General features: G+C 32.8%; 3 protein-coding genes and 1 long non-coding RNA gene across 9 annotated transcripts; 1 reads left to right on the forward strand and 3 right to left on the reverse strand.

The window, feature by feature from the left end:
• LOC143907509 (general vesicular transport factor p115-like) lies at positions 1–26,122 on the reverse strand. 5 transcript variants are annotated; one of them, XM_077424348.1, is made up of 6 exons: positions 25,675–26,122; positions 25,259–25,486; positions 24,937–25,193; positions 24,655–24,850; positions 1,427–1,533; positions 1–1,296 (listed from the first exon to the last, which is right to left on the reverse strand). In XM_077424348.1, exons 1-6 carry the CDS (start codon positions 26,105–26,107, stop codon positions 1,165–1,167), a joined length of 1,353 nt encoding a protein of 450 aa, XP_077280474.1. In that variant the 5' UTR covers positions 26,108–26,122; the 3' UTR covers positions 1–1,164. The 5 variants fall into 5 exon arrangements, with proteins under 5 accessions (XP_077280474.1, XP_077280473.1, XP_077280476.1 ...); XM_077424347.1 differs by having other exon boundaries at positions 1,382–1,533; XM_077424350.1 differs by having other exon boundaries at positions 1,197–1,296; positions 1,360–1,533.
• Positions 4,670–6,637, forward strand: LOC143907512 (uncharacterized). The gene is made up of 3 exons (XR_013259866.1): positions 4,670–4,889; positions 4,964–5,115; positions 5,201–6,637. It is a non-coding gene; the product is annotated as an uncharacterized LOC143907512 (long non-coding RNA).
• On the reverse strand, positions 8,345–19,586 carry LOC143907508 (uncharacterized). 2 transcript variants are annotated; one of them, XM_077424345.1, is made up of 13 exons: positions 19,491–19,586; positions 18,665–18,927; positions 18,318–18,581; positions 17,971–18,234; positions 17,624–17,887; positions 17,339–17,536; positions 17,090–17,221; positions 15,871–15,936; positions 14,958–15,071; positions 11,104–13,095; positions 10,356–10,448; positions 9,569–9,839; positions 8,345–9,247 (listed from the first exon to the last, which is right to left on the reverse strand). In XM_077424345.1, the coding sequence occupies exons 2-13, from the start codon at positions 18,723–18,725 to the stop codon at positions 9,232–9,234; spliced, it is 3,735 nt and encodes a 1,244-aa protein (XP_077280471.1). In that variant the 5' UTR covers positions 18,726–18,927; positions 19,491–19,586; the 3' UTR covers positions 8,345–9,231. The 2 variants fall into 2 exon arrangements, with proteins under 2 accessions (XP_077280471.1, XP_077280470.1); XM_077424344.1 differs by having other exon boundaries at positions 17,090–17,251.
• Positions 19,446–23,764, reverse strand: LOC143907511 (uncharacterized). Its single transcript, XM_077424351.1, has 3 exons — positions 21,303–23,764; positions 19,920–20,012; positions 19,446–19,832 (listed from the first exon to the last, which is right to left on the reverse strand). Exons 1-3 carry the CDS (start codon positions 21,436–21,438, stop codon positions 19,477–19,479), a joined length of 585 nt encoding a protein of 194 aa, XP_077280477.1. The 5' UTR covers positions 21,439–23,764; the 3' UTR covers positions 19,446–19,476.
• Positions 26,123–27,178: the final 1,056 nt, after the last annotated feature.

A 27,178-nucleotide genomic window follows, 5' to 3' on the forward strand; every position in this document is an offset into this window, starting at 1 on the left:
TTTCTTTGGCAGGAGCACTGATCTCTGTACAACTATTTAACAGACGACGGGCAGGAGATATTGAACGCATTCTTAGCGAAGATTTTAAAAACCATGAAAGAGTTAATAAAAACATGTACAGCGATCTTTACAAGTCATTATCAAAAGAACACAAAAAGATTGCTAACAAATATATCAAATTCTGTATAAGAGGTAAATTAGGACGTACGGTGCCCGTTTTGTTATCAAACGATTTATTTGAATGCATTAATTTGATTTTAAAATATCGAAAGGAATCTAACGTACCCGAAGAAAATCCTTACGTTTTCGGATTGCCTGGGTATAACAAACAAAGGTACAAATATTTCAGAGCTTGCATTTTAATGCGTAAATTCTCAAGCAAATGTAATGCAATTCAGTCTAATACTATACGTGGTTAATTGTTGCGAAAGCATGTTGCAACATACTGTATACAACTAAATCTTAATAATATGGAAGTATCAGATTTTGCCACATTTATTGGGCATTCCGAAAAGATTCACAAGGATCATTATGTGTACAATAAGTTGCAACATGCTTAATAATCGAAGTAAAGGCTTCATTGGCTAACAGCCGTTAGCAACCAGAGATAATATTGCAAATTTCCCAATACCTGGTAGCTGTTCAAGGAAATTACCAACATGCAAGTAGCGAATCTTCAACGAAAAGTAATATAGACGACGAATTATATGACTACCAAGCACAAAAAGATTGCTAACAAATATATTAGATTCTCGAATATAAAATAAACGGCCTAATTAAGAGCCAAGCGCGATAAATGCTTTGCAAATGTTAATTCTAACTTTTTACATATTTCCTACCTTAGTAAATTGCGCGCCGACTAAATTATCTGACTTGCAACACAGCTCTAGTTGGAGTAGTAAAATCCCCTCCCTCCTTACTACTCCAACCGGAGTTGTTGCAAGTCTGACAATTTAGTCGGAGCGCAGTTTACTAAGGTTGAAATTGTGTAATAATTTGAAAATAACATTTACCGCGCCTGACAACGAGAACGACACAAAATACGTGATTCAAACCAAAGACTGTAATAATGAGAAGACGACTAACGACATTAAATACATCTTGTGGTAAGTTTAGCTAACGTTATAAATTATATCGGAAACAGCAACGACATATACAAATAGATCAAGAATTCTTCATGTTTTTGCCATGGAGGGGGTGAAGTTGGCAGTTTATAACTCCGCTAGCCATCAATATATCGCACAGTGCTTGCAATAATCCGCACGCTCTCATAGTTCGTTGACAAGCTGCGACTACCTTCACACAAAACAATTGTTATTAATTAAAGGTAACAACAGACAAATAATGTAAATTCCATACAGCGCTAATATTTTTGAGCTACTTGAGCAGGAGGACTCGGTGCTACTAATGCTCGTACAACTCGCACCATGCAGTGAACATTGGACACCTTCTGTGGGCTCCATTCACCAAGATTGTTATCTTCCGTTTCATTGAGAATTTGGAATATCGACGTCAATTTCTGAATATAGCTACCTGTACCGTTGGAATATAAAAATTATTACAGAACGTCGAAAATTTTACAAATTGGTAGAGAAATCCAATAACAAGTATATTACCTTCCTTAAAGAAGTGTTGGTCACTGACGTTTCCCCTGAGATTTAATATCAGCAAGGGGCAATTTTCCACAACAATACCACCATCCGCGTTGCCCTCTTGCTCAATAACATCAAATATGCGATCAAACGCACTTTCAGACGCCACTATCTTTTGTATGTTAGCATTGCCTTTCGTCAATTAAATGAGCAGCAACAAGACCTATATAGCAAGTATAAATAACATATTACGAGCAAAGCTCTTACTATTCCAGGAGCGTTTGTTCAAAAATAATAAATTTAACATACATCATTGCGTGTAACTTTTCGGCTGTCACTCAGCAAATCCATCAGTTTAGAGACACCCATAGGGCTGACCAAAATTATTTCCTGTATATCTTTAGATCTATTTGCCAGCAAATGCATCAGTAGCTTCAGCGCTGGCCACCTGACACGGAAGTCAAACTCCTTAAGAAATGTCAGCAACAAACAAACACTGTCCGAGTGCTTAATGAATATTTCTGTAAACGATTCTCCTATTTGGTACTTGGAGCCGTGTTTATCGACTGAAATAACGCGAGGCGATCAGACGTAAAATTGATCATGCCAAAGAAATAACACAGTCTTATACCTTCTTCGTTAAATGTTTCAGGATTCGTTATATTGCACAGAGTATCCAAAGCCAGTCCGATTATCTTGTAATCTGTCCTGTCCATCTCCAGCACCTGCCTGAGCGCGTCCATTTCCTAAGCACCCACCTCCACACGATACGTGCGTGATAACGCCTTGTGCGCACGGCAGGCATCTCTTCCGTCGTACAGCAAGAACTTGGTCCAAGTTTTGGTTTAAGCCAATGAAACTGCTGCTTTTCTGTAAGAGCTGCCAGTTGATTGGCTTAAACCAAAACTTGCACCAAGTTCTTTGCATCGTGGACACCGGGCATAAGAGAAACGGCATCGTGAGCTATCTGTAAAGGCCCGGACACATAGAAAAACTTAAGCAGTAAAACTCAAGAAGTAAGCAATCAGCCAGTCACAGTCAAGAAATTAAGGCACGGCCCTAAGCGGTAGCGAATCCATACCGTTGATTTCTTACTGCTTAAGTTTAACTGCATAAGTTTTTCTATGTGCCAAGGCTCTAATTAAGTCCGTCAGCAAAAAGCTTTATCGGATAATTAGCAGCGAAAGCGCTCACGACGTTTGTTCAATACATAGGGAAGTAACCTACCTCCGGCGCGTGAAAACATGAAATATTCATCGGTTCCCACTCACCGTATCGGCACCCGTCGGCTGCGTACCGGCGGGAGCGGTTCCCAAGACGGATTTCAGGCTACTTTTAAAATACTCCATTTCTTTCTCGGCGAGATTTCTTTCCACCGCCTGTCGGTGTAAACTACACGTCACACGTCACACGTCGACACTCGACACTTTAAGGTTATTGTACATAGAAGTCGTAGTCGTGAGTTGTAAGAAATTGACCAATCACATTCGAAGTTGACGAGAATATTCAATCTGTGATTGGTCAATTTCTTACAACTCACGACTACGACTTCTATGTAAAATAACCTTTATGCCCGATCTACAATGGGTGCGTTCAGCCGATACTCTGCTAGCCTAGCAATCGTGAGCCTTTGCTCGTTTTCGCTCGTTTCCTCTCCTTTTAATCCATTGGGTCAAAGGAGAGGAAACGAGCGAAAACGAGCGAAGGCTCACGATTGCTAGGCTAGCAGAGTATCGGCTGAACGCACCCAATAGCTGTAGTAAGCAGTAGTAAAGCTATATTCACACAAACTTGCATAAGCCCATAAACATAAGCATAAGAGAATTGATTGGTCCATATGCATGTGGATAAGGAAATAGACCAATCCGTTTCTTTATGCATATGGTTATGCATTTATGCAAGTTTGTCTGGATAGACCTTAAGCCTCAAGATGTAAGAAGTTGACCAATCACAGTCGATTATTCTTCTCACATTCGCCTGTAATTGGTTAATTTTTTACGGCTTGAGGCTTAAGCGGAGACACTTGTGCATAAGGAAATAGACCAATCACACTCGATTATTCTTCGAGCGCGAGGAGAATAATCGACTGTGATTGGTTTATTTTCTTACGGCCTTACAATTATGGTTAAATCTTTCTTACGTGTAATGGCTTTAATAGCGCGCTCCCACTGACAATGGCCGCGTTCAGCAGACACAACTGTTGAGTTCGTCTTATCAACATTCTGCGTTAATTGGTTGGTTCTAAAAGTAAGGGTTGATTTATAATAGCTGTAACCGTTGATTTAAGCCGTAATCTTTAAAAAATTGACTAATCACAATCGAATGTGGAAAGAATAATCGACTGTGATTGGTCAATTTCTTAAAGATTACGGCTTAAATCAACGGTTACGGCTATTATAAACCAACCCTAAGAGTCAATCACATTCGATTGCTACTCAGCGGCTTGGTCTGCTGAACGCGCTCATTGAGTGCGCACTAAGGCTTGTTCTTAATCAATCGTTATATTTATATAATTGGATGGAAAAAGAAGCGAGATACGAAATGCAAAAGATTTCGACTGTGAAAGAACAAACTTATGGCTTCTGCAGACAGGACGCGGAAACGCTTGCCGCGCGGCAAGAAGCGACGCGGTAGCCAATCAACGTGCTGCTTTTCCGTAAGAACCATAAGTTGATTAGCTACCGCGTCGCTTCATATGCTAAGGCTGCGGTCCACTTGACGCTACAAATTCTTTGGAGCGTCCTTCTTCTCTTTCTTTCTTTATTGAAAGAAAAGAGAAGAGGAATGCTTCAAAGCATTTGTAGCGTAAAGTGGACCGCAGCCTAAGTCTACAATGCAAATCATAAAATCGCGTGTCGTAAGAATTGACCAATCACAATAGAATTTGAGGAGAATAATCGACTGTGATTGGTCAATTCTTACGACTCACGACTTTACGACTCGCATTGTAGACCTAGCATTATCGCGCGGCAAGCGTTTCCGCGTCCTGTGTGCAGAAGCCATTATCAACGGCCAATCACACACACTTCGTTCGAGACGTCGAGTCAACATGGCGAACCCAATCAGGTTCATCGCTTCGTTCTTTCCGCTTCAGCTACATCCGCTACATCGTGCCTTCTTCCTCGTCACCCCGCAACCGGGTGCAACGTGTCCGAGGTGTTTGGGAGGAAGCTGGAGGAAGCGCGGAAGCGACATCGAGAGTCGAGACCACCGACAGGCGGTGGAAAGAAATCTCACCGAGAAAAAAATGGAGTATTAAAAACAGCCTGAAATCCGTTTTGAAAACCGCTCCCGCCGGTACGCAGCCGACGGGTATAATACTTGTATAATTTTTGCCGTTCTGTAATAATTTTTATATTCCAACGGTACAGGTAGCTATATTCAGAAATTGACGTCGATATTCCAAATTCTCAATGAAACGGAGGATAACAATCTTGGTGAATGGAGCCCACAGAAGGTGTCCAATGTTCACTGCATGGTGCGAGTTGTACGAGCACTACTAGCATCGAGTCCTCCTGCTCAGGTAGCTCAAAAATATTAGCACTGTATGGAATTTACATTATTTGTCTGTTGTTACCTTTAGTTAATAACAATTGTTTGGTGTGAAGGTAGTCGCAGCTTGTCAACGAACTATGAGAGCGTGCGGATTATTGCAAGCACTGTGCGATATATTGATGGCTAGCAGAGTTGTAAACTGCCAACTCCCGACTTTACCTCCTCCATGGCAAAAACATGAAGAATACTTGGTCTATTTATATATGTCGTTGCTATTTCCGATATAATAATTTATAACGTTAGCTAAACTTACCACAAGATGTATTTAATGTCGTTAGTCGTCTTCTCATTATTACAGTCTTTGGTTAGAATCACAGATTCCTTATCATAACATGTATTTAATGCATCAACAGTCGTCTCCTCATTATTAGAGTCTTTGGTTAGCATCACAGATTCAATGTTCTCATTGTTTTTATCTATATAGCTTATCGTATTAATACCTAACATAAATAAAAAGTATATTATTATTTCATACATAAGATAAAATAAGTATTACATATATGGTTCATAATATTAGCTAAACTTACCATAACATGTATTTAATGCATCATCAGTTGTCTCCTCGTTATTAGAGTCTTTGGTTAGCATCACAGATTCCTTATCATAACATGTATTTAATGCGTCAACAGTCGTCTCATTATTAGAGTCTTTGATTAGCATCACAGATTCACTGTTGTTCTCATTGTTCTTATCTATATAGCTTATCGTATTAATATACCTGACATAAATAAAAAATATATTATTATTTCAAATATACGATAAATTAACTATTGCAGATATGGTTCATAATATTAGCTAAACTTACCACAAATCTTGGGAAAATCATTTTTTTCACATGGTGTATATGTGGTTTATTTTTAAAGATATTTTATCGTATGTATGAAATAATAATATACTTTTTACTTATGTCAGATATTAATACGGATATTAATACAAAATGAATTTGAATCATCTAATCTAAATTGTATTGTTGATTTTGCAAAGTGAGCTTTGCATTTTGCACAAGCAGTATAATCTGTAGCAAACCTGTTATATTTTTCATTAAGACGTTCGCACACAATAAGTTGTCCGTTTTTTACTTCAAAGTTTGTATTAAATTTGAAATTGCCATTTTTCCGCAAAATATCGATAATTTTCCTTCTTTCTTGATTCTTCTTGAATAAGATAGCAAATTTTTTTATCTCCGGTTCATTTTTATGTACCATTTTCAAATGTTGTACTAATTAAGTTTGCAATTTGCTACAGAAAATACAATAGTTTCGATTCACACTTCTTAGATTAGATGATTCAACATACATAACTTATATGTATTTTTATTAGGACGTCTGCATACGATAGTCGGTGTTTATTTGATTGTATAGAGATTAGTGTGACTTCTTAAGTTTTGAAAATCTATTGTACTTGCCGTATATCTGTATTCTTTCTAACTGCACCTTCTTTATTATTTGCTATGTTTCTTATTAAATTTTAACAATGTTACTTTAAATCTTTATCTCAATGTAAATTTTTCTTTTACCCACTTTTCTTTTTGTCTTGTTAATGTTAAAGTATTATTTTCTATACATACATTAACTGAATAGCAATGTAAATATTTATTCAATTTTCTAACATATACGTTGACAGTATAGTATTGTTGTTTCCTCATTAAACAAATATTTAATAAATGAGCGTTGATAGATCCATCACATAATGTTCAACGTTATTGAAATCTATAATGTTCTCCGTTATTGAAATCTATGATGTGATATAATTATCAACGTTTACTTAATAAATTTTTGTTTTTATTGAAAAAACGGATTGTGTACTGTCAACCTGTATGTTAGAAGATTGATTAAATCTTTATGTTGCTATTCAGTTTATTAATATATGTATAAAATTCCTATCATCTGTATCATCTTTACAAATATATTAATTTGTATATAAAACAGACTATGGATTTTTTGTTTCAATTACACATACATTATTTAAATAACGCGATGTAAATAATATATTACGATGCATTCTGTAGTAAATTTACAAAGATTATTTTAAAATACACACAAATTAGCTAGCTAGAAATATAAATGTTTTATGCATTCTGCAAACATGTATTGATACTTTAGGCTGGGTTCGTCTTGATGCTTTCAGCGCTGTAAGCATCATTCTATAGCAAGATTTTGTCGGAAATGACGTCATAAAATGAAACGTTTTGATTGGATAACTCATGACGCGGCGTCGTGACGCGACGCGCAACGCGTATAGTGGGAACGCAGCATAACATATGCAATAATGCGACGCGCGATATTCAATGAGTGTATACTGTTTTTCTGAATGTCTTATGTAAAAACTGCATGCAGCGGTCGCGTTATCGTGATGAAAATTATCAGATTTGGAATATCGAATTTCTTAAGTTAGATCCTAAAAATAGAGGATTGTATATACACGTGTGCACACACGTGTTGGGAATTACAAGCTTTAAGTTCGTTATAACAATCCATATAAAATGTTTTTTTTTTTAATAAAAAATTGATTTGTTCTATCTTTTTAGAAAAAAATTATAGTTTTGTAAATAAATGGAAAAAATAAAATATATAAATGACACAAATATCTGTGGAAGCAATAAATGCATTTACATACATAGCATACCTACCAAATTGAGAGACGATCTTTAAATAACAATAAAACACCGAAATTTGTACCATTTATATTTGCAAAATATTAAATAATTATTAATTAAAGATACAATCGTGTGTGTAATAGTGATTTAAAGTCATATAATTTGTACATACACTTCTTTCCTTTAGTGCTGCTTTACTTTATCCATTTTCATAATATTTTAACAATCTTTTTCTTTACCTTGTGAGAATCTTAAGTAATTAATCAATCTCACACATACGCACGCACGTACATCAAGCTTCATAAATATTTTAATATACTTCTAGTCTTTTTACATTTTTTCAATAAGATGCATTGTACGATATGAAATATGAAATATTAAAATTAATTTTAGAAGTTGTGTAGTTTTACACCAATTATATGTACTGATTATTATGTACCTCTAATCCTTAACATCAATACTCTATAAAATTTTAATATTATATAAATATAATATTGATATTATTCTGATATTTTATATTAGAATTTGTCAATTTACTATTGAATTCACTATGTTACACTTAAAGTACTTAAACATTTTTATATATTTGAAAGATGAAAAAGAAAAAGCAGGAAAAGGTAAAATTTAGAAATAAAAAAAGTACAAATACTGTTTGTATTTAAAGTACATGTGTTTTAACACTTCTTGTAAGAGATAAACAAAGAAAACGATTAAATGAGAAAGAGTAACTATAAAAATAGTACAGACCGCAAATATAGACATATACCGCAGATAGGTATGATGGATTATTTAAATTAAAGAAATCACACTTCTTAAACATTTTTTCTCATACAAAGTATTAAAGATATATATAGTCAAAAACTTATTCAAAATAATCTAATACAAAAAATATTCCATTTGTGTGTGCGTGTGCGTGTGTGTGTGCGCGCGCGCGTGTGGGCCACTTGTCCAACCTATTGATAAGCTAACTAATAGTTAAATCATATGTATATCTTTGTCTAATGTAAAAAATAAATAAAGACATATATATGATTTAACTATTAGTTAGTTTACCAACAAGTTGGACAACTGGCTCTGTGTGTGCGCGCATGTGTGCTAACATTTTATTATATAAATATAATATAATTTAAAAAGTTTTTAACCTCATAAAACCTTATTTCATATGCATTATTATTAAATAATGGTAAATCTAATAATTCCTTATTGTATAATTTGAAAAATTAACTTGTACTGTATATTTTTGTACTTCCAATAACGTAATCCATAAAAAAAAAATAATTCTATGCGATATAATTCTAGCTGTAGTATCACTTTGCCAATGCAAAGTTGAATCCGTTCGCGAATTCCTTGACCGTCTGTTTGAATCGATCGACCAGATCGTACTTCTTCAGCGACTCGAGCAGCACCGCGGGAATGACTTTGCGCGGCTCGTGATAAACCAAACTTACACCGTCCGCGGCGTTTTCCTCACCTCAGTTACTGGATTAATTAGAATTGTGTAATGCTGAAAAAAATTAAAAGATTTAAAAACACAAACTATCAAAAGACAACATTTTATGTATTCTTTAAATATTGTAATTTTAACACATTTGTTTTAGGAGACGAGATATATTTGTCTATATCTTCTTATTTGTATTTGTATATATTTGTATATAAGTTCTGTCAGACTTTTTATTTTAATTGAAAAATGTCCAAATTTTAGTATTTTTGAGTGATAATCATCCAAAGCAAATATATTAAAGAAAAAGTTAATTTTAAAAGTTTTGTAACTATTAACATATATGTATATCTAAATTATATTTGTAATATTAACAGAAATAAATACCTGCATAATATTCGTTTTGCAGCTTTTTGTTTTGCAGCTTTTTGTTCTGCAGCTTTTCGTTTTTTGGGTTTTGGGTTTTGTTTGTTATAGATCCATGTCTTAATTTGTGGCGATGTACGTTTACTTAAACATTTATATTTTTTTCTTATTTCTTGTATATCTTTCAGCGATGGTAATGTTTTTTCTTCCATATATTTGGCAAATCCCTCAAGTGCTGCTTCTTGCTCTTCCTCAGACCAGCGGATTCTCTTTGTTTTTCCGTAAGGAGATGCTACAAAGAAAGCAATGTGTTATTAATATGGAGGTTTAAAGTATCCCAATCAGAAATGATTAGTCAAGTCGACATCAATTCGACGTCGATACGTCGATAAATAGTCGAATATTTGTTGTTAAATCTCTTTGTTTCTCATCATAATTGTTTTTATACAATTATATATAATGTTAATTAAACAATTACATATATTTCTATAAAATTTTAATTTTTTTATTTTTTTGATTAACTATATATCGAATCAATACAAAGTGAAAAAGCATAAAATATTCTATGTATACATATATATGTATTCAATATAAAATTGACCAAAGAAGACATAAAAATCTTACAGAAATATTAATTATGCTTGATTAGTATAAAAAAATAATGAAATTAAAAGTGACAAAAATATCAATCAATATTCGACATCAACCATTTATCAACGCATCAACAGTTAATGTCGATTTGACTAATTATTTCTGGCTGGCATACATAAGTTTTCACATATCTAATAAATTAAAGTAAAATATTTACTGGATCGTTTCCGTTTTTTATTGGAATCTGTATGTTCAACCGTATGATGTAATATATCTTGTGTCTCATCTAATGTATATTGTCTATTTATACCTGAAATGAATAATTTATATTAATATTTAAAAAAAGTAAGTGTAAATATATACAGAATAGTCTCAAAATCTGCCATTAACGGGTGATACGGTAAGTCTAGTACACCCTGTATATAACAAATATAAATTGTATACATACAGAATATAAAATGTAAGAGGAAAAGAGAATATAAAATTAAAATTTAAAATTAAAAAATATTTCAATAATATATATATTACTCAATAATATTAAGTATTAAAATATTATATATATATAGCTCTATAATATAGCTCTGACATTGTATGTTTGGATTTTTATCTCTATTAAAACTTAAGAACCTTTTATTTCAATAAAAACTGCAAAAATTGCACGTACTATATTAAAATTACACTATTAAAATACAGAGCATTTAATAATTCAAGACATAATTTTTGTTTGCAAAAAATGGTATACAAATTCCTTGTTTAGTTTGAACCATTTTATATGCACACGAGCTATATGCTATAAATTTTCTAGTATATGCAGTTTTCGCAGCTTTTATTAAAATAAAAGGTCCTAAGCTTTAATAGAGATAAAAATCCAAACATATAATGTCAGAGCTATATTATAGTTTTAAAATACAAAACATCAAGTAAACTATGTATTTATATATACATAAAAATATAGATATCATTACCTAAACATGCATTTTCCTTTTCTTCATCTTTATCACTGTCTTTTGCTTGGTCGTCATATAATTCGTCGTCTATATTACTTTCCGTTGAAGATTCGCTACCTGCATGTTGGTCATTTCCTTGAACAGCTTCCAGGTATTGGGAAATTTGCAATATATCTCTGGTTGCTAACGGCTGTCGATAATGATCCTTGTGAATCTTTTCAGAATGCCCCATAAATGTGGCAAGATCCGATACTTCCATATCATTAAGATTTAGTTGTATACAGTATGTTGCAACATGCTTTCGCAACACTGTACCACGTAAAGTATTAGACTGCATTGCATTACATTCGCTTGAAAATTTACGCATTAAAATGCAGGCTCTTAGATATCTGTATCTATTTTTGTTATAACCAGGTAATCCAAAAACATATGGGTTTTTTTCGGGTACGTTAGATTCCTTTCGATATTTTAAAATCAAATTAATAGATTCAAATAAATCGTTTGATAACAAAACGGGCACCGTACGGCCTAATTTACCTCTTATACAGAATCTGATATATTTGTTAGCAATCTTTTTGTGTTCTTTTGATAATGACTTGTAAAGATCGCTGTACATGTTTTTATTAACTCTTTCATAGTTTTTAAAATCTTCGCTAAGAATGCGTTCAATTTCTCCTGCCCGTCGTCTGTTAAACACTTGTATAGAGATCAGTGTTACTTCTGCCAAAGAAAGCCAAGTGTAATACGAAAAAGATTTTTGTAATGCATTAAAAGCTTCAACCCGTTTTTCCTCTAAATAACTATATAATTTTTTGATGTCTTCCACTGATGGCAAATTGACTTTTTTGTGTCTCCTTTGAATCGATTGCGTTTCAATGACGGTTCTATTAACACTTGTTGTTATATCAACAGTTAATAATTTCAAGAAATCTTTAACTTGTTTCTTTTTTTCCATATCTTCCTTCTTTATACACTCAGTTATAAGTAGATTCCCGATATATTTAATTAAAGTTGATAAATTTGCCGCAACTGCAGGAGCTTCATATATTTTTTCTTCATTGTTATATCTTGCGACTTTATTGATTGCTGTGATACAATCGTCATACACTCTTGGATGATAGACTGATGTAAAGTTTTCCACATTTTTGTTTATTTCTCTTAATGCCAAGAGAAAGCGACCAAGGATACGTAATTTGGCACGAATCATGTCGTGTTGGTGTTGAGATTTGTATTTCAGGCACAGTTTATTTGCATACAAAATGAGTAGTTCGTCAAATCTGATAGCACGTGTAACATCGTCTTCCCTCATAACAGGAAATACTACTGTTCTTAGTACATCACTTGCCGATGGGTGTAATCGACATGTAACTCGTCTACCCATAATCATAACGCACCGATTTTTTGTAAATTTTTTTTCAAAACAACGTCTAGAGTGGTGACGTATAGTTGATTTTGCAAAGTGAGCTTTACATTTTGCACAAGCAGTATAATCTGTCGCCATCTTGTTATATTTGTCATTAGGACGTCTACACACAATAAGTTGTCCGTTATTTACTTCAGAGTTTGTATTAAATTTGAAATTGCCATTTTTCCGCAAAATATCGATAATTTTCCTTCTTTCTTGATTCTTCTTAGGTAAGATAGCAAATTTTTTTACATCCGGTTCATTTTTATGTACCATTTCAAAATGTCGTACTAATTGAGTTTGCAATTTGCTACAGAAAATGCAATAGTTTCGTTTCACACTTTTTAGATTAGATGATTCAACATACATAACTTCGTCGTTGCATACTGGTACATTATTGTTAATTTGCGAGGCATCTAAACTTGATGCTGACGATGCAGTTATATTTAACGCTGATTTGTGTTTTATTCGCAATTTATTATTCAATACATTTTGTTCATCTTTTGATCCATTTTCTTCATGTGGCAATTCATTATCTGATATACTCTGTTCATCTTCTGAAGGAAGATATTCTGAATCGCTACTGTCTTTAGCGTTGTCAACGTCTAAAAAGACGGTAGAATAGAAAATTACAGGAATACAACACCAATAGACTTAATTTTTCTGGACTCATCCTATAGTCTCTCAGACTGACAAAACACAAAATTGTGTGTGATGTTTTTTTCCTTTTTATACACGTTATAGCGCCCAAGCGTTTGGGGTAGTTTTCTAATCTTAATTTTTTTTTCTTTTATTAAAAAATATCCCCAATTTTAATAAAAATCCAAAGTTCATGTTCATCAAAATTAAATTTTTAATATTCTATTTTTATCTATAAAAATCAGTCTTACAGACCATGGATGAGTCTACATAGAAAACAGGATGAGTCCAGAAAGGTTTGCCTTAAAACGTGTTATAAATATAAAAATACTAATATATTTATGTTTCGTCAGCTGCCTTGCATGATTTTTAAGATATTGTGTAATATTGAGAATTATATATCTGTACTATTATTTGGTCTACAATCCTTTACGTGTACTTGTAGAATGTATTATATACCGTACGTACCAAAAGTTTTGGAACGGTCAATTATCTCAGAAAGGTTGATTTATTGGAAAATGTTTTAGATAAAACATGAATAAAAGTTGGAAAGTCCAAAAAGGGCCAATAAACAATTTTATTAGATTTTGGATCAGGGGCCCCAGTAAGGCCCAAGTAAAATTTATGAAATGAAAACTATTTTTCTGTATCATCCTTTTTTTTCTAATTGAACAACTTTTGTCTGAAAAAATTTTTTTTGCCAATACTTTTTGAGATATTCACGGAAAACTTGATAACTTTTTCAATATTTAGCTTACAATGTCTCAATAACTATTTGTCGGAGAAAAAAGTAATACAGGACTTTTCAATTAATATGGTCTCAAGAATATTTTGTTGCAATATAGTACCCTAACTTTTTAAATACTTATGTATACATATAAAAGCTTTAAGAAGCTGTCTACACAATTGAAAAAGTTACCAAGTTTTCCTTGAATATCTCAAAAAGTATTAGGCAAATTATTAGGCAAATAAAAAAATGTCAGCCAAAGTTGTTCAAATTAATTAAGGGAAAAGAATGATACAACAAAAATAGAAGTTTTCATTTGAAAAATTTAACTTGGACCTTACTGGGCCTAATACAGACTCTTAATCCAAAATCTAATAAGATCGTCTATTGACCTTTTTGAATTCTTTAACTTTTATCTGAAACATTTTTTCAACAAACTAATACTTTTTGAGATAATTGACCGTTCAAGAAATTAAGATATGCGCGGTATATATTAGTATATGTCATAAAACAATAAACTACTTAAATTAAAATATAAGCAAATATTAAATAAAAATTGTTATTTCTACAGTATGCATCAATAAGATTAATATTAAATTAATATCATAGGATCTGTGTATGTTATTGTATTTACTATATATATTACACAATAAAACTTTATTAAGGCTTCTGACTTTTCCCTGCAGATCTTAGGTTTATGACATCCTAATTGAGAAAACATGCTAAGCATTTCTGTAAAGTATATATTACAATAAAAAGATATCTTTATAAAATAACACCTACAATTAATTTAGCAAATGCTTTAAAAACTTCCTGTTTACTTTAATAAATATAATGACTAGCCGTGTAACATTTAATGTAAACTTGAAAAAACTTTCAAAAAAAAAAACATATTAACTTAATGTTATAATTATTGATTACTTATTCAAGCTAAATAAAAGTTTTTGACATATTTTACAAAGCTGCTCAATCGCAATTGTTATTTTATAAAGATATCTTTTTATTTTGGTCATCAAGTCAAAAACATAAAATCTGTGAAACATGGGATCGAAATTATGATACAAACATTTACAAAATAGAAAATTGTTTTTATCTACAAACCATGTACTGATGGTATTGGTATTTCAGATGGTACTGGATCATCAAATTCTTCTTTGTTGAACACTTGGGTACTTTCATTAGAGAAGGAAACGTCAGTTGAAATCGTTGATTCTTCTAAACATAGATATAATTATGACATCAAAACCAAAACTTTATAAGCTAACTTTATAAACTATTACAAAAATATTTTATCATAAAAAATTATACTGTAACATTTTATTATCATCAAAATATTATAATATAATTCAAGTCAATCAATTTCAGGGGGTCGATTATGTATCACATAACTTGATGAAAATGATAAAAATGTGCGAATTAACTAGAATATTTATAATTTCATTGGTCAACACCTAGTGCATTCGCTAATTTTTGTGATTTTCACTAAGTTTTGAGATACACTCAAATCAACTTCCAGGTTGCCAATATAATTTATTATCATCAAAAATAAGATATTTGCTATAACAAACAAACTTTTGTATTTTCTAAAACGTCCAATATTCACATCCATTGCAACTAATTAAAAAATTTAAAATGGTTCTCATTATTCAGTTTATATTTTGCATCATGCTCCTAATAGCATTTATATGTTTTTACACCTGAACTTTATTATCTCAGCAATTTAAGTATGAAAACAACATGAAAATGATTAAATAATCAGCCAACAATAGCATCTTATTTTACAAAAGTATACAAAAGTTGATACATATTATAACAAGTATCCATTTGATTTAAAGTAATTTAAAGCACACAATAAAATTTAAATTATAATTATATATTCTGACAATAAATCACTCTTGCAACATTTTATTCTATCTTTACAAATAAGCAACTTTACTTTAAATATCCCTCAAATATTATTAAAATATCATTAAAAAAAATATATATATATATATATAATTCAATCTTTACATACCGTTAAAACTTAATCTCCTAACACAATCCTCTACATCCGAAAAAAAAATAGATCCACTAAGTAAATCTGCGGATAAAATTAAAATAAAATTAAAACAAACAATAAAGTACACTTATATATAGTGTAGGGGAGACGGAAGAGCTAACTCGACACTATTTTTTCAAAAGCAATTTTTAATATTTAATTAAAATTTGTAAGCAAATTTTCAATTATATATAATTAAAGTGTTCCTTCAGGTACAAAATTGATTCAAAAAGTTTGCTATACGTCGCTTTGTTTTGCCGCCAGGAAAAGAAAAGTGACACGCAAAGACAAACTTTCAAATTGAATAATGCCGGGATAAACTTAATTTTGCCTAATTAAGCTAGCACCCCCACTCCTCGAAAACAAGTTTAGAGTACTGTAAACAAAGAAATTGATATGCCAGAATTTATGTTAATTTTGTGCTTTCGAAATATCCCAACCCGGAATTTTAGTGCTTGTTGTTTATCAAGAAAATCTATAAAGAATATAACCACGACAGAAATAAAGCATATTAAACAAATTAGTTGCCGGGTCAAATTTGGTCTTAAAATAACACTAAAATGATGTGCTTTTAAAATATATAAATCTAAAAATTGGTGCTGATTGTTTCATTTAAACAAATCCATAAAGATTGTGACCGTGCTAGCGTCATTTAGTTTAAACAACAATCACCAAATTTCGGAATTGCATATTTTAAAAGCACATAACTTTAGTGTTATTTTAAGACCAAATTCGACCCGGCAACTAATTTTTTTCATACACTTTACTTCTGTCGTGACCATATTCTTTATGAATTTTCTCATATTAACCAACGAGAACCAAATTCTCCGGGTTTGGATATTTTGAAAGCACGAAATTAACATAAAATTCTGGCATATCAATTTCTTTGTTTACAGTACTCTAAACTTGTTTTCGAGGAGTGGGGGTGCTAGCTTAATGTAAAACCAACACCTCCACTTTTGCTACTTATTTCCTGCGAATTGGTAGGAGCACAAAATTCGGGATTAGAGCAATAAATGAGCACCAAATTAATAATTATGCCATACTTAATTATGCCACAATCCCAAACTTCTTTTTAGTGGTGAAAATGTTAGGTTCATATAGATTTTTTATAAGCTTAACTCAAAATTGAAATTTGAGTTGATAATATTCTACTCGGCGACATGTGAATTATAATATAATTAATGTTACATACCAGAGAGAGAAACATTTACATCTTTGCCTGCGATATCATCATTTTCAACTATATTACACGTATCTGTAGCATCAGACTTTCCTTCAATATCGCAGTCCTTATTCATAATATTCATTGTCTTTCCATATTTATCTACAAAGATAACATCTAATGTGCTAATATCTGACATAAGTAAAAAGTATATTATTATTTCATACATCCAATAAAATAACTATTACAGATATGGTTCATAATATTAGTTAAACTTACCATAACCATAACATGTATTTAATACGTCATCAGTCGTCTCCTCATTATTAGAGTCATTGGTTAGCATCACAGATTCCTTATCATAACATGTATTTAATGCATCAACAGTCGTCTCCTCATTATTAGAGTCTTTGTTTAGCATCACAGATTCACTGTTGTTCTCGTTGTTCTTATCTATATAGCTTTTTGTATTAATACCTGACATAAATAAAAAGTATATTATTATTTCATACATACGATAAAATAACTATTACATATATGATTCATAATATTAGCTAAACTTACCATAACATGTATTTAATGCGTCATCAGTCGTCTGCTCATTGTTAGAATCATTGGTTAGCATCACAAATTTCTTATCATAACATGTATTTAATGCGTCAATAGTCGTCTCCTCATTATTACAGCCTTTGGTTAGAATCACAGATTCCTTATCATAACATGTATTTAATGCATCAACAGTCGTCTCCTCATTATTAGAGTCTTTGGTTAGCATTACAGATTCACTGTTCTCGTTGTTCTTATCTGTATAGCTTATCGTATTAATACCTGACATAAAAAGTATATTATTATTTCATACATACGATAAAATAACTATTACATATATGGTTCATAATATTAGCTAAACTTACCATAACATGTATTTAATGCGTCATCAGTCGTCTGCTCATTGTTAGAATCATTGGTTAGCATCACAAATTTCTTATCATAACATGTATTTAATGCGTCAATAGTCGTCTTTTCATTATTACAGCCTTTGGTTAGAATCACAGATTCCTTATCATAACATGTATTTAATGCATCAACAGTCGTCTCCTCATTATTAGAGTCTTTGGTTAGCATTACAGATTCACTGTTCTCGTTGTTCTTATCTGTATAGCTTATCGTATTAATACCTGACATAAAAAGTATATTATTATTTCATACATACGATAAAATAACTATTACATATATGGTTCATAATATTAGCTAAACTTACCATAACATGTATTTAATGCGTCATCAGTCGTCTGCTCATTGTTAGAATCATTGGTTAGCATCACAAATTTCTTATCATAACATGTATTTAATGCGTCAATAGTCGTCTTTTCATTATTACAGCCTTTGGTTAGAATCACAGATTCCTTATCATAACATGTATTTAATGCATCAACAGTCGTCTCCTCATTATTAGAGTCTTTGGTTAGCATTACAGATTCACTGTTCTCGTTGTTCTTATCTGTATAGCTTATCGTATTAATACCTGACATAAAAAGTATATTATTATTTCATACATACGATAAAATAACTATTACATATATGGTTCATAATATTAGCTAAACTTACCATAACATGTATTTAATGCGTCATCAGTCGTCTGCTCATTGTTAGAATCATTGGTTAGCATCACAAATTTCTTATCATAACATGTATTTAATGCGTCAATAGTCGTCTCCTCATTATTACAGCCTTGGTTAGAATCACAGATTCCTTATCATAACATGTATTTAATGCATCAACAGTCGTCTCCTCATTATTAGAGTCTTTGGTTAGCATTACAGATTCACTGTTCTCGTTGTTCTTATCTGTATAGCTTATCGTATTAATACCTGACATAAAAAGTATATTATTATTTCATACATACGATAAAATAACTATTACATATATGGTTCATAATATTAGCTAAACTTACCATAACATGTATTTAATGCGTCATCAGTCGTCTGCTCATTGTTAGAGTCTTTGGTTAGCATCACAGATTTACTGTTCTCATTGTTCTTATCTATGTAGCATATCGTATTAATACCTAACATAAATAAAAAATATATTATTATTTTATGCATACGATAAAATAAGTATTACATATATGGTTTATAATATTAGCTAAACTTACCATAACATGTATTTAATGCATCATCAGTCGTCTCCTCATTATTATAGTCTTTGGTTAGCATCACAGATTCCTTACCATAACATGTATTTAATGTGTCAACAGTTGTTTCCTCATTATTAGAGTATTTGGTTAGCATCACAGATTCACTGTTGTTTTCGTTGTTCTTATCTATATAGCTTATCGTATTAATACCTGACATAAATAAAAAGTATATTATTATTTCATACATACGATAAAATAACTATTACATATATGGTTCATAATATTAGCTAAACTTACCATAACATGTATTTAATGCGTCATCAGTCGTCTGCTCATTGTTAGAATCATTGGTTAGCATCACAAATTTCTTATCATAACATGTATTTAATGCGTCAATAGTCGTCTCCTCATTATTACAGCCTTTGGTTAGAATCACAGATTCCTTATCATAACATGTATTTAATGCATCAACAGTCGTCTCCTCATTATTATAGTCTTTGGTTAGCATCACAGATTCCTTACCATAACATGTATTTAATGTGTCAACAGTTGTTTCCTCATTATTAGAGTATTTGGTTAGCATCACAGATTCACTGTTGTTTTCGTTGTTCTTATCTATATAGCTTATCGTATTAATACCTGACATAAATAAAAAGTATATTATTATTTCAAATATACGATAAAATAACTATTGCAGATATGGTTCATAATATTAGCTAAACTTACCACAAATCTTTGGAAAATCGCTTCTTTCACATAGTATACGTGGTTTATTTATTAATATATTCTTCTTTATTTCATCCAATATATCTTTGTCATCTGTAATGTCAAAAAAATGTGTGATTAATTGTATTTAGTTTCCTAGTTCAATGTATCGTGGACAATCACATTGTTACCGTTATTAAACTTTATTCAAAAACTAATAAACTGTTACTTCTTTGTAATTTTGTCTTAATAATAATTCATGAGGTTATAAAATAAATATGATGTAAATGTATAAATACTTATAGCAAAGGAGCTGTGTACAAAAAAAGGAATAAGAAATTGGAATACATAACATATAATTGAAGGTCGATCATCATGTATCTTAAAACAAGCTAAAAAATGAATAGATGTAAATCTGTTTATTTTTGTAATTTTTACCTTATTTTCAGAAATGGTCAACCCTCAATTTTCTGTTCTGTATTTTTTATTCATTTTATTGTGCACAAACCCTAATTTAAATGCTGTTACTTTCGTAATTCATTACCAAAAAAAAAAAAAAAAAATAACGGCCATGTTAGAGCCTCCGCAAAAAACTCTTGTATGGTAACGTAATGTAACGTAGATCAACGCACAAGAAATGTATAATGGAGGATTTACACTGCGTCCGATGTTCGACGTACGACGATCCGACATCGAATAGGAAATTTTTGTCTCTAATAATAAATTCTGTTATTGGATGTCGGATCGTCGTACGTCGAACATCGGACGTGATCGGACGCAATGTGAATCCTCTATAAGAGCCTCCGCACAAGACTTTCGTATGATAACGTAGTGTAACGAAACGTGGGTCAACACAAAAAAACAACGTTATCGGTTACGGCATTATACGTCAATACGTTTCTTGTGCGTTGATCTACGGTACGTTACTTTAGGGCCCGGACACGCACTTTTTCGTAACAGTAAAGTTTAGACTAATCGCGTACGTTCCCGCCATACGGCCGTACGTTCCCGAATCGAGCAACGCGATTGGTCGAAACTTTACTGTAACTATTAAGAAAAAATATGTGTCCGGGCCCTTACCATACGAAATTTTTGTGCGGAGGCTCTAACACCGTAACCGATTTTTCGGTTAACCTCACTCTTTATCTCTTTCTGAAGGGACAGTTAGAAAAAGATAAAGAGTGATGTTAACTGAAGGATACAGGCTACGGTCATCGTGACGCTGCAAATGTTTCGAAGCATTCCTCTTCTTTTTTCTTTCAATGAAGAAAGAAAGAGAAGAAGAACGCTCCAAAGCATTTGTTGCGTTGACCGTAGCCACAGTTATCCGATGGTGACGAAATGACTCTAATAATATAAAATAATAGCAATATTATGAAACTAATATTAAAATATTCCACTTACCATTTTTTGCAATTATAATTGCTGCGTAGTTTCGTCCATCGCTATACTTAGCTTTTGTACCATTTTTCGTTCTTTTAATTCGATTAGATTTGCACACGTAATAAAAATTATCATAAAACTTTATTAACGCAAACATATTTATAATAAATTTATATAATTTATATAATACTCGCTCTCTCTCTCTCTATATATATATATATACTTATATAAATATATTTCTAAAACGAAGCTAAAACTAACGCGCACTCACGAACACCTCACTACCTCCTGCTCATGGCGGACAAGGACTGGAGGACTGGTGCTAATGGTCAGGCACGAGCTGCGTGAACGTTACGTGAAGATCGCGTGAAGAAACAGAAGAAGAAAGGGAAGCGGTTTCACTATTGGCTCAAGAGCCAATGACACTTGCGCGAAATGCACGCCGCGCAGCAAGAAGCGATGTGGTAGCCAATCAGTATGAGACTTTTCGTAAGATCGAGGAGTTTATTGGCTACCGCGTCGCTTCTTGCTGCGCGGCAAGCATTTGCTTGGAAGAAAACATTTTAATAAAGGTCAACGGTGTTTATTTGCTATGAAATTAATCATTTACTTTGATAGAAGCAGGAATTTAATTTCAGGATAGATAATTAACAGTTTCTATATTACCAATCAATTCGAACTCATATTTTAAAATATATTAAGGCTGCGTTCACTTTGAACGCTTTCGTATTAAAAATATTATTCTATTTTTCTTCAACATATAATGAGCAATAAAGATAAATTAATATTTTCAGCACGAAAGCGTCTAAAGTGAACGCAACCTAAAAAATAAAAATGGATTTATAAAAAAAATTCCTAAATAATAAATAAAGTTATAAGCCTACATCTCCACATCCATAGTCTGCTTAATATACAAATTAATATATTTGTAAAAATGATACATATGATAGGAATTTTATACATATATTATTAAACTGAATAGCAACATAAAGATTTAATTAATCTTCTAACATACACGTTGACAGTACACAATAATTGTTTTTTCAATAAAAACGAAAATTTATTAAATAAACGTTGATAATTATATCACATCATAGATTTCAATAACGGAGAACATTATATGATGTATCTATCAACGCTCATTTATTAAATTTTTGTTTCATGAGGAAACAACAATACTATACTGTCAAAGTGTATGTTATAAAATTGAATAAATATTTACGTTGCTATTCAGTTAATGTATGTATAAAAAATAATACTTTAACATTAATAAGAAAAAGAGAAAAAGTGGGTAAAGAAAAAATTTACATTAAGATAAAAAAAGTAACATTGTTTGTATTTAAAGTATATATGTATTTTAACACTTGACACAAAAAAAATTGAGAAAAAATTTAATAAGAAACATAGCAAATAGTAAAGAAGGTGCAGTTAGAAAGAGTACACAGATATACGGCAAGTACGATAGATTTTCAAAACTTAAGAAGTCACACTAATCTCTATACAATCAAATAAATACCGACTATTGTATGCAGACGTCCTAATTCCTGTAATTTTCTATTCTACTGTCTTTTTAGACGTTGACAACGCTAAAGACAGTAGCGATTCAGAATATCTTCCTTCAGAAGATGAACAGAGTATATCAGATAATGAATTGCCACATGAAGAAAGTGGATCAAAAAATGAACAAAATGTATTGAATAATAAATTGCGAATAAAACACAAATCAGCGTTAAATATAACTGCATCGTCAGTATCAAGTTTAGATGCCTCGCAAATTAACAACAATATACCAATATGCAACGACGAAGTTATGTATATTGAATCATCTAATCTAAAAAGTGTGAAACGAAACTATTGCATTTTCTGTAGCAAATTGCAAATTCAATTAGTACGACATTTGGAAATAGTACATAAAAAAGAATCAGATGTAAAACAATTTGCTATCTTACCCAAGAAGAATCAAGAAAGAAAGAAAAATATCGATATTTTGCAGAAAAATAGCAATTTCAAATTTAATACGAACTCTAAAGTAAATAACGGACAACTTATTGTGTGCAGACATCTTAATGAAAAATATAACAGGTTCGCTACAGATTATACTGCTTGTGCAAAATGCAAAGTTCACTTTGCAAAATCAACAATACAATTTAGATTAGATGATTCAAATTCATTTTGTATTAATATCCGTATTAATATCTGACATAAGTAAAAAGTATATTATTATTTCATACATACGATAAAATATCTTAAAAAATAAACCACATATACACCATGTAAAAAAAGTGATTTTCCCAAGATTTGTGGTAAGTTTAGCTAATATTATGAACCAGATCTGCAATAGTTAATTTATCGTATATTTGAAATAATAATATATTTTTTATTTATGTCAGGTATTAATACGATAAGCTATATAGATAAGAACAATGAGAACAACAGTGAATCTGTGATGCTAATCAAAGACTCTAATAATGAGGAGACGACTGTTGACGCATTAAATACATGTTATGATAAGGAATCTGTGATGCTAACCAAAGACTCTAATAATGAGGAGACAACTGATGATGCATTAAATACATGTTATGGTAAGTTTAGCTAATATTATGAACCATATATGTAATACATATTTTATCGTATGTATGAAATAATAATATACTTTTTATTTATGTTAGGTATTAATACGATAAGCTATATAGATAAAAACAATGAGAACAGTGAATCTGTGATGCTAACCAAAGACTCTAATAATGAGGAGACGACTGTTGATGCATTAAATACATGTTATGATAAGGAATCTGTGATTCTAACCAAAGACTGTAATAATGAGAAGACGACTAACGACATTAAATACATCTTGTGGTAAGTTTAGCTAACGTTATAAATTATATCGGAAATAGCAACGACATATATAAATAGACCAAGTATTCTTCATGTTTTTGCCATGGAGGGGGTAAAGTCGGGAGTTGGCAGTTTACAACTCTGCTAGCCATCAATATATCGCACAGTGCTTGCAATAATCCGCACGCTCTCATAGTTCGTTGACAAGCTGCGACTACCTTCACACGAAACAATTGTTATTAACTAAAGGTAACAACAGACAAATAATGTAAATTCCATACAATGCTAATATTTTTGAGCTACCTGAACAGGAGGACTCGGTGCTACTAGTGTTCGTACAACTCGCACCATGCAGTGAACATTAGTCACCTTCTGTGGGCTCCATTCACCAAGATTGTTATCTTCCGTATCATTGAGAATTTGGAATACCGACGTCAATTTCTGAATATAACTACCTGTACCGTTGGTATATAAAAATTATTACAGAACGGCGAAAATTATATAAGTTGGTAGAGAAATCCAATGACAAGTATATTACCTTCCTTAAAGTGTTGGTCACTGACGTTTTCCCTGAGATTTAATATCAGCATGGGGCAATCTTCCAAAACAATACCACCATCCGCGTTGCTCTCTTGCTCAATAACATCAAATATGCGACCAAACGCACTTTCAAACGCCACTATCTTTTGTATGTTAGCATTGCCTTTCGTCAATTGAATGAGCAGCAACAAGACCTATATAGCAAGTATAAATAACATATTACGAGCAAAGCTCTTACTATTCCAGGAGCGTTTGTTCAAAAATAATAAATTTAACATACATCATTGCGTGTAACTTTTCTGTTGTCACTCAGCAAATCCATCAGTTTAGAGACACCCATAGGGCTGACCAAAATTATTTCCTGTATATCTTTAGATCTATTCGCCAGCAAATGCGTCAGTAGCTTCAGCGCTGGCCACCTGACACGGAAGTCAAACTCCTTGAGAAATGTCAGCAACAAACCAACACTGTCCGAATGCTTAATGAATATTTCTGTAAACTGTTCTCCTATTTGGATCTTGGAGCCGTGTTTATCGACTGAAATCACGCGAGGCGATCAGACATAAAATTGATTGTGCCAAAAAAATAACGCAGTTTTATACCTTCTTCGTCGAATGTTTCAGGATTCGTTATATTGCACAGAGTATCCAAAGCCAGGCCGATTATCTCGCAATCTGTCCTGTTTATCTCCAGCACCTGCCTGAGCGCGTCCATTTCCTGAGCACCCAACTCCACGCAATACATGCCTGATAACGCCTTGAGCGCACGGCAGGCATCTCTTCCGTCGTACGCACAGTAGAAGACTGCAGTCTGTCCACTAGTCTCTCCACCTGTATTACAGAAATATTGTAAGATAAATAGCATCTTGAGCTACCTGTAATTAAGTCCGTCGGCCAGGAAGCTTTATCGGATAATTAGCAGCGAAGACACTCATGACGTTCGTCCAAAACATAGGGAAGTAACTTTCTTCCGGCGCGTGAAAACATGAAATATTCATCGGTTCCCAGTTCTCACTCACCGTATCGGCAATCGGCACCCGTCGGCTGCGTACCGGCGGGAGCGGTTTCCAAGACGGATTTCAGGCTGTTTTTAATACTCCATTTTTTTCTCGGCGAGATTTCTTTCCACCGCCTGTCGGTGGTCTCGACTCTCGATGTCGCTTCCGCGCTTCCTCCAGCTTCCTCCCAAACACTTCGGACACGTTGCACCCGGTTGCGGGGTGACGAGGAAGAAGGCACGATTGTAGCGGATGTAGCTGAAGCGGAAAGAACGAAGCGATGAACCTGATTGGGTTCGCCATGTTGACTCGACGTCTCGAACGAAGTGTGTGTGATTGGCCGTTGATAATGGCTTCTGCACACAGGACGCGGAAACGCTTGCCGCGCGATAATGGGAGCTTTCCAGCAAGCGACACAAGTCGTCACAGGTATCGTTTTGTCTTTGTTACTCATTGCCAAAAAAGAAAGATAGAACGACGTTTGTGTCGGCTTGTGTCACTTGCTGGAAAGCTCCCAATGCTAGGTCTACAATGCGAGTCGTAAAATCGTGAGTCGTAAGAATTGACCAATCACAGTCGATTATTCTCCTCAAATTCTATTGTGATTGGTCAATTCTTACGACTCGCGAATTTATGATTCGCATTGTAGCATAAAAAACGACGCGGTAGCTAATCTACTTATGGTTCTTACGGAAAAACAACACGTTGATTGGCTGCGGCGTCGCTTCTTGCCGCGCGGCAAGCGGTTCCGCGGCCTGTGTGCAGAAGCCATAAGTTTGTTCTTTCACAGTCGAAATCTTTTGCATTTCGTATCTCGCTTCTTTTTCCATCCAATTATATAAATATAACTATTGATTAAGAACAAGCCTTAGTGCGCACTCATTGAGCGCGTTCAGCAGACCAAGCCGCTGAGTAGCAATCGAATGTGATTGAACTCTTACTTTTAGAACCAACCAATAAACGCAGAATGTTGACAAAACGAACTCAACAGTTGTGTCTGCTGAACGCGGCCATTGTCAGTGGGAGCGCGCTATTAAGGCCATACACGTAAAAAAGATTTAACCATAATTGTAAAGCCGTAAGAAAATAAACCAATCACAGTCGATTATTCTCCTCGCGCTCAAAGAATAATCGAGTGTAATTGGTCTATTTCCTTATGCACAAGTGTCTCCGCTTAAGCCTCAAGCCGTAAAAAATTGACCAATTACAGGCGAATGTGAGGAGAATAATCGACTGTGATTGGTCATCTTCTTACATCTTGAAGCTTACTACAGCTTACTACAGCTATTGTAGATCGGGCATAAGGCCCCGGACACACACTTTTTCGTAACAGTAACAGTAGGATTTCGACCAATCGTGTTACTCGATTCGAAAACGTACGTTTCGAATCGAGCAACGCGATTGGTCGAAATCCTACTGTTACGTTTTACGGAAAGTGTGTGTGGCCAGCTTAAGGCCCCGGCACACACTTTTTCGTAACAGTAAGATTTCGACCAATCGTGTTACTCGATTCGGGAACGTACGG

This window comes from Temnothorax americanus, unplaced genomic scaffold (assembly GCF_048541705.1).
Source record: "Temnothorax americanus isolate GAGA-0224 unplaced genomic scaffold, ASM4854170v1 Scaffold83, whole genome shotgun sequence".
Taxonomy (NCBI): domain Eukaryota; kingdom Metazoa; phylum Arthropoda; class Insecta; order Hymenoptera; family Formicidae; genus Temnothorax; species Temnothorax americanus.

Bases quoted from the DNA above. Each gene is read 5' to 3' on its own strand.
- LOC143907511 (XM_077424351.1), bottom strand. From the start codon at position 21,438: ATGTTTGCGTTAATAAAGTTTTATGATAATTTTTATTACGTGTGCAAA. The intron at 20,013-21,302 runs GTAAGTGGAATA...TTGACATTACAG, and splicing joins AATTATAATTGCAAAAAATG to ATGACAAAGATATATTGGAT. The intron at 19,833-19,919 runs GTAAGTTTAGCT...TATTTATGTCAG, and splicing joins CGATTTTCCAAAGATTTGTG to GTATTAATACGATAAGCTAT.
- LOC143907509 (XM_077424346.1), bottom strand. From the start codon at position 26,107: ATGAGTAACAAAGACAAAACGATACCTGTGACGACTTGTGTCGCTTGC. The intron at 25,487-25,674 runs GTGAGTGAGAAC...TCTGTAATACAG, and splicing joins GGGTGCCGATTGCCGATACG to GTGGAGAGACTAGTGGACAG. The intron at 25,194-25,258 runs GTATAAAACTGC...GCGTGATTTCAG, and splicing joins TGAAACATTCGACGAAGAAG to TCGATAAACACGGCTCCAAG.
- LOC143907508 (XM_077424344.1), bottom strand. From the start codon at position 18,725: ATGCTAACCAATGATTCTAACAATGAGCAGACGACTGATGACGCATTA. The intron at 18,235-18,317 runs GTAAGTTTAGCT...TTTTTATGTCAG, and splicing joins CGCATTAAATACATGTTATG to GTATTAATACGATAAGCTAT. The intron at 15,937-17,089 runs GTATGTAACATT...TTTTATCCGCAG, and splicing joins TGTAAATGTTTCTCTCTCTG to ATTTACTTAGTGGATCTATT.